The 13,238-nt window shown below is 47.5% G+C and overlaps 1 protein-coding gene across 1 annotated transcript in view; it reads right to left on the bottom strand.

The window, feature by feature from the left end:
* Positions 1 to 267: 267 nt before the first annotated feature.
* LOC140488944 (BAR/IMD domain-containing adapter protein 2-like 2) overlaps positions 268 to 13,238 on the bottom strand; it is a 63,315-nt gene continuing 50,344 nt past the window's right edge. Inside the window, exons 12-14 of the mRNA XM_072588168.1 lie at positions 11,886 to 12,111; positions 2,777 to 2,817; positions 268 to 570 (exon numbers count right to left, since the gene is read on the bottom strand). Of these exons, the coding sequence (XP_072444269.1) occupies positions 495 to 570; positions 2,777 to 2,817; positions 11,886 to 12,111 (343 nt within the window). The 3' untranslated portion in view covers positions 268 to 494. The remainder of the gene's footprint in view (positions 571 to 2,776; positions 2,818 to 11,885; positions 12,112 to 13,238) is intronic.

The raw sequence follows: 13,238 nt of genomic DNA, 5'->3' as shown, positions 1-13,238 counted from the left end.
TCAGAGTCAAAAAGTGTGGTGCTGGAAAAGCACAGCTGGTCAGGCAGCATCTGAGGAGCAGGGGAGTCAACGTTTCGAGCATGAGCCCTTCATCGGGAATGAGGAACCTTCACAGTTGGGAGCTTCACATTCCTGATGAAGAGCTCATGCCCGAAACGTCGACTCTCCTGCTCCTCAGATGCTGCCTGACCTGCTGTGCTTTTCCAGCACCACACTTTTTGACTTCAATGAATCAAGACTCACTGAAGAAGACAGTGGACTCATTCACTGTCTGTTTACTGTGACCAGTGTGTTACTCATTAAAATTCCTGAAGCATTAAAACATTTCTTATTGAATGGCTTTTCGGTGGAAATCAAGATATTTGTGTTTGCCTCTGGCATCTGAAGTTCCCAAAAAGGTTTGAAAACAAATCAACAGTTACTGATTATGCTCTCCCCCCGCAGTTTAAAGTGCAATTTGTCTTGCTTTTTCAAGATGTCCACACTGTTCACTTTTATCGCACGAAGGGTCTCGAACGGTCGTTGGTAACAGTAGGCCGCAGCTTGACAGTGGCAAATGGATTGGTTCCCCTGTGAATAAAGACACAATTAATTAGCAACCACTCCCATTCTCACCCCCTCTTCCAAATTTCGTCAGAACACAAGATGTGGGAGCAGGAGTAGGCCTTTGAGCCTGCCTCACCATCCTGGCTAATCTGATGTGGCCTACACTCCATTTTCCTGCCTGTCCCTCCGATAGCTCTGCAGGTCAAAGATCTTTCTAACTCAGTCTTGATTAAAATATGTGTCCCAGACTCCACTGCTGTCTGGGGAATAGCACTCCAAACACTAACAATCCCCTGAGAAAAGAAATTCCTCCCCATCACTGGCTTAAATAAGAGACCCCTTTATCTTTCTAAATCATGTCTTCTAGATCCAGGTTCCTTCACAAAAAAGTAGTTTTCTTTGACATTTGCAGCGTCGGTGTGGGTGACACTGGCAGGAACAGTATTGTTTGCCCAGCCCTAACTGCCTCTCGGACTGAGTGCCTTGCTTGGCTATTTGAGGGGGCAGTTAACATTGCTGTGGGTCTGGAGTCACAAGTAGGCCAGATCTAGTGAGGAAATTGTCTTCTCTGAAGGACATGACTGAATCAGATGAATTTTAGTAACAGGCGACGATAGTCTTACAGTCACCGTTACTGAAACTAGCTTTCTGTCTGAGTTGTTTTAATTGAATATTAAAGTCCATGAGCTACCATTGTGGGATTTGAAGCCATGTTCTGAGACCATTAGCCCAAGATCTCTGGATTACTTAGCCAGGGACTTGGCCAATGCACCACTATCTTCTTTGTGGCTCAACATGGAAAAGTCAAACTCATTTGGAGATATGGGCCAGGGGCAGGCAGGTAGGACTAGCTTAGTTTGGGATTATGGTCAGCATGGACTGGATGGACTGAAGGGTCTGTTTCCGTGCTGTATGACTCTATGAGCCCGCACTGCTAATTGGTCTATCCTTACACTTACCATTGCTCATCCTATATGCTCTTCTTTGTGATGCAATACTGACCACTTGGAATGTAAGTAGACTCCTCGCTAAGGGAGTCCTTCAGAACATAAGACCGTAAGATATAAGACCAGGAGTAGGCTATTCAGCCCCTTGAGCCTACTCCACCAGACAATAGGATATTGGCTGATCCAACACATCCCTAACCTTTTCCTTGGCAGCACAGTGGCTCAGTGGTTAGTACTGCTGCCTCACAGCACCATGGTCCCAGGTTCGAATCCAGCCTCAGGTAACTGCCTGTGCCGAGTTTGCACATTCTCCCCATGTCGGCGTGGGTTTCCTCTGAGTGCTCTTGTTTGCTCCCACAGTCCAAAGATGTGCAGGTTAGGGTGAATTGGCCATGCTAAATTGCCCATAGTGTTAGGTGCAGTAGTCAGAGGGAAATGGGTCTAGGTGGGTTACTCTTCGGAGAGTCAGTGTGGACTGGTTGGGCCGAAGGGCCTGGTTCCACACTGTAGGGAATCTAAACTTTTCCCATAACCCTTTATTCCTCTCCTACCTCTCTCAGCCTTAAATATACCACTGTAAGCAAGAGAAATAGAGTTAGTTAGCTCAGTTGGCTTGTAATGTAAAGCAATACCAACAGTTTGGGGACAATTCTCACACTGCCTGAGGTTACCAGAAAGGAATGTCCTTCGCAACCTCTCCCCTCACCAGAGATGTAGTGACCCTCAGGTTAAACCCCACCTCTCTCTATGAGAGAGCAGCCCTGGTCACATTATGGCAACTTTATCAGTTTTTTTTATACCCCTCGTTAACTAAATTGCTAAAACCTGACTGGCCATCAAACAGCCTTCTCTTACATTTTTACAATTACAAAAAGGGAGCTGTTCAAAAATGCTATTTTGAGGAGATTTAATTCCTGAAGCCAGCCCTACTTATCGGCCATACTTATTGAGCATTTCCGAATGATCGACCACAGAACATTGCATGAGCACTAAAGGCCAATCTTTATCTGAAAGGGACGGACAGAGAAGAAAGGCAAGGGCCTGAGTATGAGAAGCAGATAAAAACCAGCACGGAAAGGTGAAGATACACAGAGAACTGTAGCAACATCGCACCAATTAACACACACGAGATTGGCATGACTTCAATGGTCGAACAACACTGTTACCAAGTAAACTTGGCAGCCAAAGGCTGGCATACTCAAGGTCAGCTCTCACACATTTAGACAATTGATTGTGTCAAATGTGTCTCAAATGTTACCTATACTCTCGAGAAGACGTCTTACCTTGGGAAGAGCTCTGGTTGGCTGTCGGAGCTACTTAATTTCTAAGAAGACAAGAAGATATGAAAAGTTACTGTTCATTAGGGGGAAGGGTCTTAACACAGCAAATCCGCAGTTCTGGATTCTTTGAGAGGTACACCTGCACCGTTTCAGAAATTTATTGGTAGTTTATGAGCCATAATACTTTCTTTTAGATCAGAGAGACATTTTATGACAAAGTTACAGCAGTATTTATTGTTAAAATTGTGGGTGATTGGTGTAACATCTGGTTTTTATGAGTAACTTGCACTTTGTGTGTTTCTAAGATATCCTGCAGAAATGGAACTTCAAGATTTTATGCAGCTAAGGATTATGTAGAGTGATGAAAAAAATGCACTGTAAAGGGTGAATAGGAGGAACTCAGGGAAGGATCATGAATGAGGTGGGGGGGGGGGGGGGGGCACAAGTTTAAAGAAGATTGTAAAAGACACAAATATTAAGAGTGTTTCCCACAGCAAGTGGTTAAGGAATGGAATGCGCTGCCTCAGAGTGCAGAGGAAGCAAGTGAACCCAAGGTACCCCAAAGGGAATTAGACTGTTCTTTGAAAAGGAGCAATGGGTAGGGCTTTAAGGAGAAGGGGCAGTCAAAAAGGATGGCTCTGGATAAGCACAGCAGGTCAGGCAGCATCCGAGGAGCAGGAGAGTCGATGTTTCGGCATCACATTCCTGATGAAGGGCTTATGCCCGAAATGTCATCTTTCCTGTTCCTCGGACGCTGTCTGACCTGCTGTGCGTTCCCAGCGCCGCACTTTTTGACTCTGACTCTCCAGCATCTGCAGTCCTCACCTTTTCCGTTAAGGAGAAGGGGAATGGAACATGAGGTGCTTTGGAGAGCTAGCAATGGATACATTGGGCTGAATGGCCTCTGTCTGTGCTGTAACAATTCTGCGTCCTGTTTGAGACCCCAACTTAAAAAGTAAGTTTCACAATACACCAAATTCTTGTTGGGCTTTTCGCAAATATTTAGTTTTCATAACTACTCACACAAGTAAACACCCCTCCCACCAATCTTGATAGCTCCCTTACACCCAGCCCCTCTGATATCATCATTTTGGTGTCACATCAAGAATAACTTCTGAAAACATGACTTGAGTCTCCCCTTCCTAGCTACTGAATAATACCAGCCCTTTGCCCCCTTCCCTTTACCTGAACTAGCCTTAAAAAGCACACCAACTGAATATTCTCTTTGCCAAACCCTTAGTTCCATATGAAACAAAGACAGAGAGTGCTGGAGAAACTCAGCAGCGCTGGCAGCATCTGTAGAGAGAGAAACAGAGTTAATGTTTCGAGTCCGGTGACCCCTCAATAGAACTATAGATTAATATTCAGTTTCAACTCCCTGAAGTTACCGTTGACCAGAAACTGAACTAGTCCAGAGCTGAAAATGTGTTGCTGGAAAAGCGCAGCGGGTCAGGCAGCATCCAAGGAGCAGGAGAATCGACGTTTCGGGCATAAGCCCTTCTTCAGGAATGAGGGAAGTGCGTCCAGCAGGCTAAGATAAAAGGTAGGGAGGAGGGACTTGGGGGAGGGGCGTTGGGAATGCGATAGGTGGAGGGAGGTCAAGGTGAGGGTGATAGGCCGGAGTGGGGTGGGGGCGGAGAGGTCAGGAAGAAGATTGCAGGTTAGGAAGGCGGTGCTGAGTTCAAAGGATTTGACTGAGACAAGGTGGGGGGGAGGGTGACATTCTCCCCACTGAACAAGTCCAGCCATATAAAGAGGATGGTTGCAAGAAGAGGTCAGAGGCTGGGAATTCTATGATCAGTAATTAACTTCTTGACTCCTCAAAGCCTGTCCACTATCTATAAGGCACAAGTGAGGAGTGTGATGGAATACTCCCCACTTGCCTGGATGGGTGCAGTGCCAACACACTCAAGAAGCTTGATACCATCCAGGAAGAAGCAGCCCACTTCACTGGCACCACATCCACCACCTTCAACATGAACTCCCTCCACCATCGGCACACACACAACACGGGCAGCAGTGTGTACGATTGACAAAATAGACTGCAACAACTCACTAAGGCTCCTTCATGAGTACCTCCCAAAGCCACCAATCCCAACTACATGGAAGGGCAAAGGCTGGACATTTATGCAAACACCACCAACAACACATTGCCTTCCATATCACAAACCATATCTCAGTCCCTTGAATGTAAAAGGCCCCATTGGTGGATAAAACACTGAGACATACAGTCATAGGGATGTACAGCATGGAAACAAACCCTTCGGTCCAACTCGTCCATGCCAACCAGATATCCCAACCTAGTCTAGGCCCATTTGCCAGCATTTGGCTCATATCCCTCTAAACCCTTAGATTACTTACAGCATGGAAACAGGCCCTTTGGCCCAACAAGTCCACACCAACCCACCAAAGCGCAACCCACCCAGACCCATTCCCCTACATTTACCCCTTCACCTAACACTACAGGCAATTCACCTGACCTGCACATCTTTGGACTGTGGGAGGAAACCAGAGCACCCGGAGGAAACCAACGCAGACACGGGGAGAATGTGCAAACTCCACACAGTCAGTCGCCTGACGAGGGAATTGAACCCGGGTCTCTGGCGCTGTGAGGCAGCAGTGCTAACCACTGTGCCACCGTGCCGCCCTGTATACCCATTCAGATTCCTTGTGTTCAATGAATAAACTCAGAGAAAGTGAGGACTCTATGGGCAATTTCCCAGGGCCAATCCACCCAACCTGCATATCCCCGGACACTATGGGCAATTTCCCAGGCCAAATCCGCCCAACCTTCATATCTCCGGACACAATGGGCAATTTCCCAGGGCCAATTCACCCAACCTGCATATCCCCGGACACTATGGGCAATTTCCCAGGGCCAATTCACCCAACTTGCATATGCCCCAAACATTATGGGCAATTTCCCAGGGCCAATCAACAAAGAGAAAGAACAACAAAGAAAATTTACAGCCCAGAAACAGGCCCTTCGGCCCTCCAAGCCTGAGCCGATATCTCTCTGCTCGGCAACTTTTCCCAAGGCTCTTCCATTTACTGTATAATTTGCTCTAGAATTAGACTTCCCAAAATGCATCACTTCACATTTGCCTGGATTGAACTCCATCTGCCACTTCTCTGCCCAACTCTCCAGTCTATCTATATTTTTCTGTATTATTTGACAGTCCCCTATGCTTTCTGCTACTCCACCAAGCTTCAAGTCATCTGCAAACTTGCTGATCATACTTACAGTGCCCTCTTCTGGATCGTTTATGTGGACCCAACCTGCATATCCCCAGACACTATGGGCAATGTCACAGGGCCAATCCACTTCAACTGCATATTCCCTAGGAGGACAAGGGCAGCAGATACATGGGAACACCACCACCTTCAAGTTTAGATTAGATTCCCTACAGTGTGGAAACAGGCCCTTCAGCCCAACAAGTCCATACCAACCCTCCGAAGAGTAACCCACCTAGACCCATTCACCTACCCTATACTTACCCCTGACTAACACAATGGGCAATTTAGCATGGCCAATTCACCTGACCTGCACGTCTTTTGGATTGTGGGAGGAAACTGGAACACCCAGAGGAAACCCACGCAGACACGGGGAGAACGTGTAAATTCCACACAGACAGTTGCCCGAGGCTGGAATCGAACCTGGGCCCCTGGCACTGTGAGGCAGCAGTGCTAACCACTGAGCCACTGTGCCACCCCAAAGCTCCCCACCAAGCCACTTGGAAACATATCAGCGCTGCTTCACTGTTGCTGAGTCAAAGTCCTGCAACTCCTTTCATAACAGCACTGCCTTCCACGTCCTGCAGGGCAATTAGGGATGGGCAATAAATGGAAAAACCATCACCCACAATTACCAAGCAGGGAGACAACAAACTCAGACACGGAAACACGCCAGCCAGTCTGTTTTGCAAGCAATTGTTTCTGGCAGAGCAGAGGTGATGGATGTTTGACTGCAGAACTGGAACCCTCGGGAGGAAAAACAACTTTCTCAGCCTCTCAAGATGGAAAATGGTCAGTGAGAATATCAACTGGAAAGTAACATCAGACCCCAAGCATTGGGCTGAGGAGTGGCAGATGGGAGTTTCATTTGGGTAAATGTGCGGTATTCTATATTGGTAAAAAAACAGGGGGCATGACTTATACAATTAATGCTAAGGTCCTTGGGTAGCGTTGTAGATCTCTAAGGGTTCAGGTAAATAATTCTTTGAAATTTGCATCAATTTGGTTAAGAAGGTGTTTATTATGCTTGCCTTCATTGCTCAGACCTTTGAGAATAGGAGTTGGGACATCATGCACAGGTTGTACAGGACATTGGTGAGGCCCTTTCTGGAGTATTATGTCCAGTTCTGGTCGCCCTGATATAGGAAGAATGTTATTAAACTGGAGACAGTTCAGAAAGGACTTACTAGGATGGCACCAGAAATGGAGGTCTGAGATCTAAAAATAGGCAGGAAGGACTGGGACCTTTTCACTGGAGTGTTGGAGGTTGAGGTTTTTAAAATCATGAGAGGTACATTTTCAAGGTGAGAGGTGAAAGATTTAAAAAACCGTGAGGTGGCAACTTTTTTATACTGGGTGGTTCACGTGTGGCATGAACTTCCAGAGGAAGTGGTGGATACAGGTACAGTTACAATGTTTAAAAGATATTTGGATAAGTTAATGAATAGGAAATGTTTGGAGGGATATGGCCAGGCAGTTGGGACCAGTTTAGTTTGGAAACATAGTAGGCATGGACTGGTTGGACCGGAAGGTCTGTTTCTGTGCTGTATGACTCTGTGACTGAAATAATCGCTATTGCTCATAGTTCAAAGTATCAAATAAACAACATGGTCTTGGAATGAATTCTTAAAACTCAAGAGTACCCCTAAGGACTTTAAACAGTGTGCTCCTTTCATTTTCCTCTTGCGCTAGGACACAATCCTTCTTTCACTATGCTACTGTGCTTGACGTGATTATTTTTCTTGGGGTTAATAGATAAAGAAATTGTCTTCCTTTCACCTGTAAAATGGGTGCCTTTTCGCTACAGCGGAAATGGCTGAACTGCATCATAATTGGAGAAAGGTACAACCTTGCGGTAGAAAGGACATAAATCCTTGCTGCAGCCAACCGGGGAGGTGGAAGAGAGGGGAGACCTGTTGAACCCTCCTCACCCTGTGGTAAGCACAGACACGGGCACCACACAGCAAACAACAACTCTCCAACAGCAGAGAGAACACCAGCCCACACCACACAGAAAAACGTCAATGCATCGCTGTAGGGAACGACGTAGATTTACATGCCATGCATGTGCCCCTCTTTTCAGTGCAAATGTGAGGGACAAAAAAAACACCAGCATTGTCAGCCATGAGTAAGGAATATTAAGTCTCGATGTGCTTTTGTAGATGAATTGTGGTGATGGGCAACTCCGTTCAATATCTCATGGTCTTACACAGTGCAATAGCGCCACCTGCTGTAGCCTCTCTCCTTCTGTCCCATGTCAAGGATGTGACTGTCAACTATGGATTGGCCTGGCCAATGTAGCCTGTGGCTCGAAAACCACCACAGCCTAGACACAATGCTCAGTGCAGGGAGATAGAGAAGCAACACGCAAAACTACAGTCATGCTTCAGTCAGACAAAGCCATACAAATTGCTCATTCAGCTTGAGTATGTGCTTATATTTATATCTGCAGTGCAGATAGAGGCCATTTGGCACATCAAGTCTGCATTGACTCTCTGAAGAGCACACCAAACCCATCCCCTCAAATTGCCATAAACTCCTCATTCAACATGGTTAAACCATATATCCCTGGACGCTATGAGCAATTCAGCATGGCCAATCGGCCTTTTGACTGTGGGAGGAAACCAGAGCACCCAGAAGGGACTGGGGAGAATGTGCAAATTCCACACAGATAGTCGCCCAAGGCTAGAATCGAACCTGGGTCCCTGGCGCTGCTAAGGCAGCAGTGCTAACCACTGAGCCACTGTGCCGCCCATAATCTTTAAGGCTAAATTGTGAATCTGTCTTATCATTATACTGCACTCAGGCAAGGAGGGAGAGAAGTTCACATCAGGCAACACATGCACAGAGCAGGAGGAAAGCTCAAAGTCCTCAAATAAAATACTCCATGTTAACTCTCTCTCAGCACATGCTGTATCTGCAAGCTGTTCAGCTTTTTGGTTTGGCTTTCCAAGCGGTTTCAAAATAAGCGCTGGGTCGTTCAAAGTGTGACAACTCCATCAACGCATTCTTCGCAGGTGTAGCACCTACCTTGGGACCAAATGTCTCTTATCAATATGTTCTCCATAGCTACATGTGAACTTGACTCAGGATAATACCAAGAGCACTTAGAAGCTCAACACAGACAGCTAATAACAACTGCAGGCGTGTGTGCAGCACACTAATTCCCAACATTAATCACTATCTGGCATTCTGTCTAATCTCAGTCAAACTGTCACAGGGAATGGCTGGCAGAGGAGGATGGATGAAATGAGAAAATGCTACGAGTACTCAGCTGCTTCGTGTCGGGTTTTTGTGAATTTCAGCCCCTGACTGCCTTCATTGTTCTCCTCCAATTCAAGCCTCCTGGAAATCCCTCCATGCTCCACCATTGGTGGCTATGCCATCAGCTCCACGCCAAAGCTGAGGAATGCCCATTCCCTTCAAGAGTGGCACGGTGGCTCAGTTGTTAGCGCTGCGGCAAGAGACCCAGGTTTGATTCCAGCCTCGGGTGACTGTGTGGGTTTCCCCCAGGTGCCCTGTTTTCTCCCACAATCCAAAGATGTGCAGGCTAGGTGGATTGGCCATGGGAAATGCAGGGTTACTGGGACGGGTTTGGGTGTGATGCTCTTCGGAGGGTCGATGTGAACTTGATGGGCCAAATGGCCTGTTTCTACACTGCAGGGATTCTATGAATCTTCAGAATGCCCTAATCTCCATCTCATCAGTATTGCTTTTTTTATTGACAAAATTACATGTTTGAATATGTAGTGACCTGCTCTATGGCCATGACATCTTGAGGTAAGTCTTGAATCTAGGTCACCTAGTCCAGAGGGAGGAACACTTCCAATGTGCCACAGGCCTCTCTGATTGACTGAGCTATTGATTAGTTGTACTAATAGCTCCTGAGTGGCACAGCATTGATATATCCCTGTGACTACTGCAACACTACTGGATTGGTGAAATATTGAAAGACGTTATTATAAAGGCTCTCCGATAATGAAGATCGAGTCTACACCTTAATGTGCAACATCAGGAACTGTGCAACGACCAGTGGGAGTGAGCAGACTGGGAGAGGGTTAAACACTGCAAGCAGTGAGGTCAAACAGCCATGCTTCCTCACAGAGCCTCCCCACCTCTCAGCAGAATGAGCTGCTGCCCTGGAGCCACCAGAAATCTGGCTGCGAGGTTGTGTTCAGGAGAATCGAGGCAAACTTTCTCTGCAAGCCAAGGGAGAAGAATGTGCGTCACTAACCATCCAATCAGAAGGCTTTGCCAGCAAACACAGGTCCCAAAGGACAGGCGACAGACTGACTCACAAAAACAAACAGGCAAACTCCCTACAGCCTCACTCAGTCTGTAAGTTCCCTACAGCCTCACTCAGTGTTCCAGCTCCCTACAGCCTCACTCAGGCTGTGAGGTCCCTACAGCCTCACTCAGTCTGTAAGCTCCCTACAGCCTCACTCAGTGTTCCAGCTCCCTACAGCCTCACTCAGGCTGTGAGATCCCTACAGCCTCACTCAATGTTCAAGCTCCCTACAGCCTCACACAGTCTCTAAGCTCCCTACAGCCTCACATAATCTCTAAGTTCCCTACAGCCTCACTCAGTCTGTAAGTTCCCTACAGCCTCACTCAGTGTTCCAGCTCCCTACAGCCTCACTCAGGCTGTGAGGTCCCTACAGCCTCACTCAATGTTCAAGCTCCCTACAGCCTCACACAGTCTCTAAGCTCCCTACAGCCTCACTCAGTCTGTGAGATCCCTACAGCCTCACTCAATGTTCAAGCTCCCTACAGCCTCACCTAGGCTGTGAGGTCCCTACAGCCTCACTCAGTCTGTAAGTTTCCTACAGCCTCACTCAGTCTGTAAGTTCCCTACAGCCTCACTCAGTGTTCAAGCTCCCTACAGCCTCACTCAGTCTGTGAGGTCCCTACAGCCTCACTCAGTGTTCAAGCTCCCTACAGCCTCACTCAGTCTGCAAGCTCCCTACAGCCTCACTCAGGCTCTGAGGTCCCTACAGCCTCACTCAATATTCCATCTCCCTACACCCTCACTCAGTCTGTAATCTCCCGACAGCCTCACTCAGTGTTCAAGCTTCCTACAGCCTCACTCAGTCTGTAATCTCCCTACAGCCTCATTCAGTCTGTAAGCTCCCGAGAGCAGTTGGATTGAAGTCTAGGATGAGGGATGCTTGCTGCATTCATATGGGGCCTTGGTGAGGCCACACCTTGAGTACTGTGTGCCACTTTGGTCTCCCAGTCTGAGGGAGGACATTCTTGGTATTGACGGAGTACACTGAAGGTTCCCCAGACTGATTCCCGGGATGGCAGGACTGACATATGAGGAAAAGCTGCATCGATTGGGCTTATACTCACTGGAATTTAGAAAATTAAGGGGGGGAATCTCATCGAAACATATAAAATCCTGATGGGACTGGACGGGCTAGATGTGGGAAGAATGTTCCCGATGTTGGTCAAGTCCAGAAGTAGCGGTCACAGTCTAAGAATAGGGGGTAAGCGATTCAGGCCTGAGATGAGGAAGAATGTCTTCACTCTGGAAGCTGTGAACCTGTGGAATTCTCTCCCACAGGAATCTGTTGGGACCATTTTATTAGATATATTCAAGAGGAAGCTGGGCATAGCCCTTGAGGCTAAAGGGATCAAGGCTTATGAAGAGAAAGGGGGAGTGGGATGCCGGGACCGCATGATCAGCCATGATCACACTGAATGGTGGCGCAGGCTCGAAGGGCCGAATGGCCCATTTTCTAAGCAAAAAGCCAGTGCTTAAAGAAATGTGCAAAGATTGGCTCCAGTTCTGTCCTTCACCGCTAGCAGCGCACTGAATTTTCTGAAAGTCCTCCCCCCGAATTAAAGAGGGTAAAGTGATCCTGCAAGAACTCACCCTGCTCTGGGCACTCTCCGACACTGCCAGGCTGGTCGCACTGTTCCTCCGGCTGCTCAGGTTCGGAGGAGCTGGACTCTGGCTCCTTGTGGAGGGGCTGGATGGCAGAGGTGGGGCAGGGGGCACAGAGGCTGTTGGGCCACTGTTGTAATCCGCAGGCGGCAACACAAAGTCTTTCGGGTCCAGCAGATCATTGGCACTCCGGCTGCTCCGCATTGGAAATGGTCTGCAAGAGAACATTCAGGTCATCCTAGGGTTAACGCAGTCTGTGTACACACCGCTCCTGGCAAGTGATATCAGTGTGGAACGCGCAATATCAATTGGCCACCCATCGACTGAAATGGGTAGGAAATCAGAGATCTAGTGACAGTCTTCAGGACACAGAAGAGGGAGAAACTATTCCCAGTCGTAAAATTATCAAGAACATGGCTTTAAAATGTGTTTCCAATGTGAGGGGGGGGGGAAAACATTTTCGTAGCTCAGATCTGGAACACACTGCCTGGAAGGGTGATGGAGGATAGGTCAATTGAGGGGGCATTAAATAATTATTTAAATAGAAACAATGTACAAGGGTGTGGGGTAAATACAGCACCAAGTCATAATGGAGGGTTGGTACAGAACAATGGGTTGAATGGTCTCTTTCTGCAATACTGTGAATGAAGGCTTCATAACCAGATGGCAAAAATTGAAGTGAATCATAGAATCACCACAGTACTGAAAGAGGCCATTTGGCCCATCAAATCCACACTGGCCCTCTAAAGAGCATCCCACCCAGAAATCCTATCCTAAAACCCTGCATTTCCCATGGCTAAGCAATCTAACCTGCACATCCCCAGACACTATAGTACAATTTAGCATGGCCAATCCACCTGACCTGCACATCTTTAGACTGTGAGAGGAAACCGGAGCACCCGGAGGAAACGCACGCAGACACAGGGGAGAACGTGCAAACTCCACACAATCAGTTGCCTGAGGCGGGAATCAAACCCAGGTCCCTGATGCTGTATGGCAACAGCGCTAACCACTGAGCCACCATGTCACCCAGTGTTTACAACCCAAAAGCCACAGGAAGCAGAACGTAGGTGCGATGTTTGGAATGCATTGCCTGACAGGGAACTAATCAGAAATTCAATAGAAAACTATCAGAAGAAATTGGGTAAATGCGTGAAGGAGAAAACATCAGCAGGGAATTGGGGAACGAATCAGAGGCATCATGTCTCAAGGGAGTAAGGCTGGGTAGATTCAAGATCCACCGACAATTTTATAGAGAGGAAAAGGAGGATCTCTCCCTGGGGTCCGGGTTGATCTTTACCCCTCCACGGTGGTGACCTGAACAGGAGATGTGGGTTATCG

Source organism: Chiloscyllium punctatum, chromosome 18, assembly GCF_047496795.1.
Source record: "Chiloscyllium punctatum isolate Juve2018m chromosome 18, sChiPun1.3, whole genome shotgun sequence".
NCBI classification, from domain to species: domain Eukaryota; kingdom Metazoa; phylum Chordata; class Chondrichthyes; order Orectolobiformes; family Hemiscylliidae; genus Chiloscyllium; species Chiloscyllium punctatum.
The sequence above is the reverse complement of the archived record's forward strand: the minus strand, read 5'-3'. Positions and strand labels throughout refer to the sequence as shown.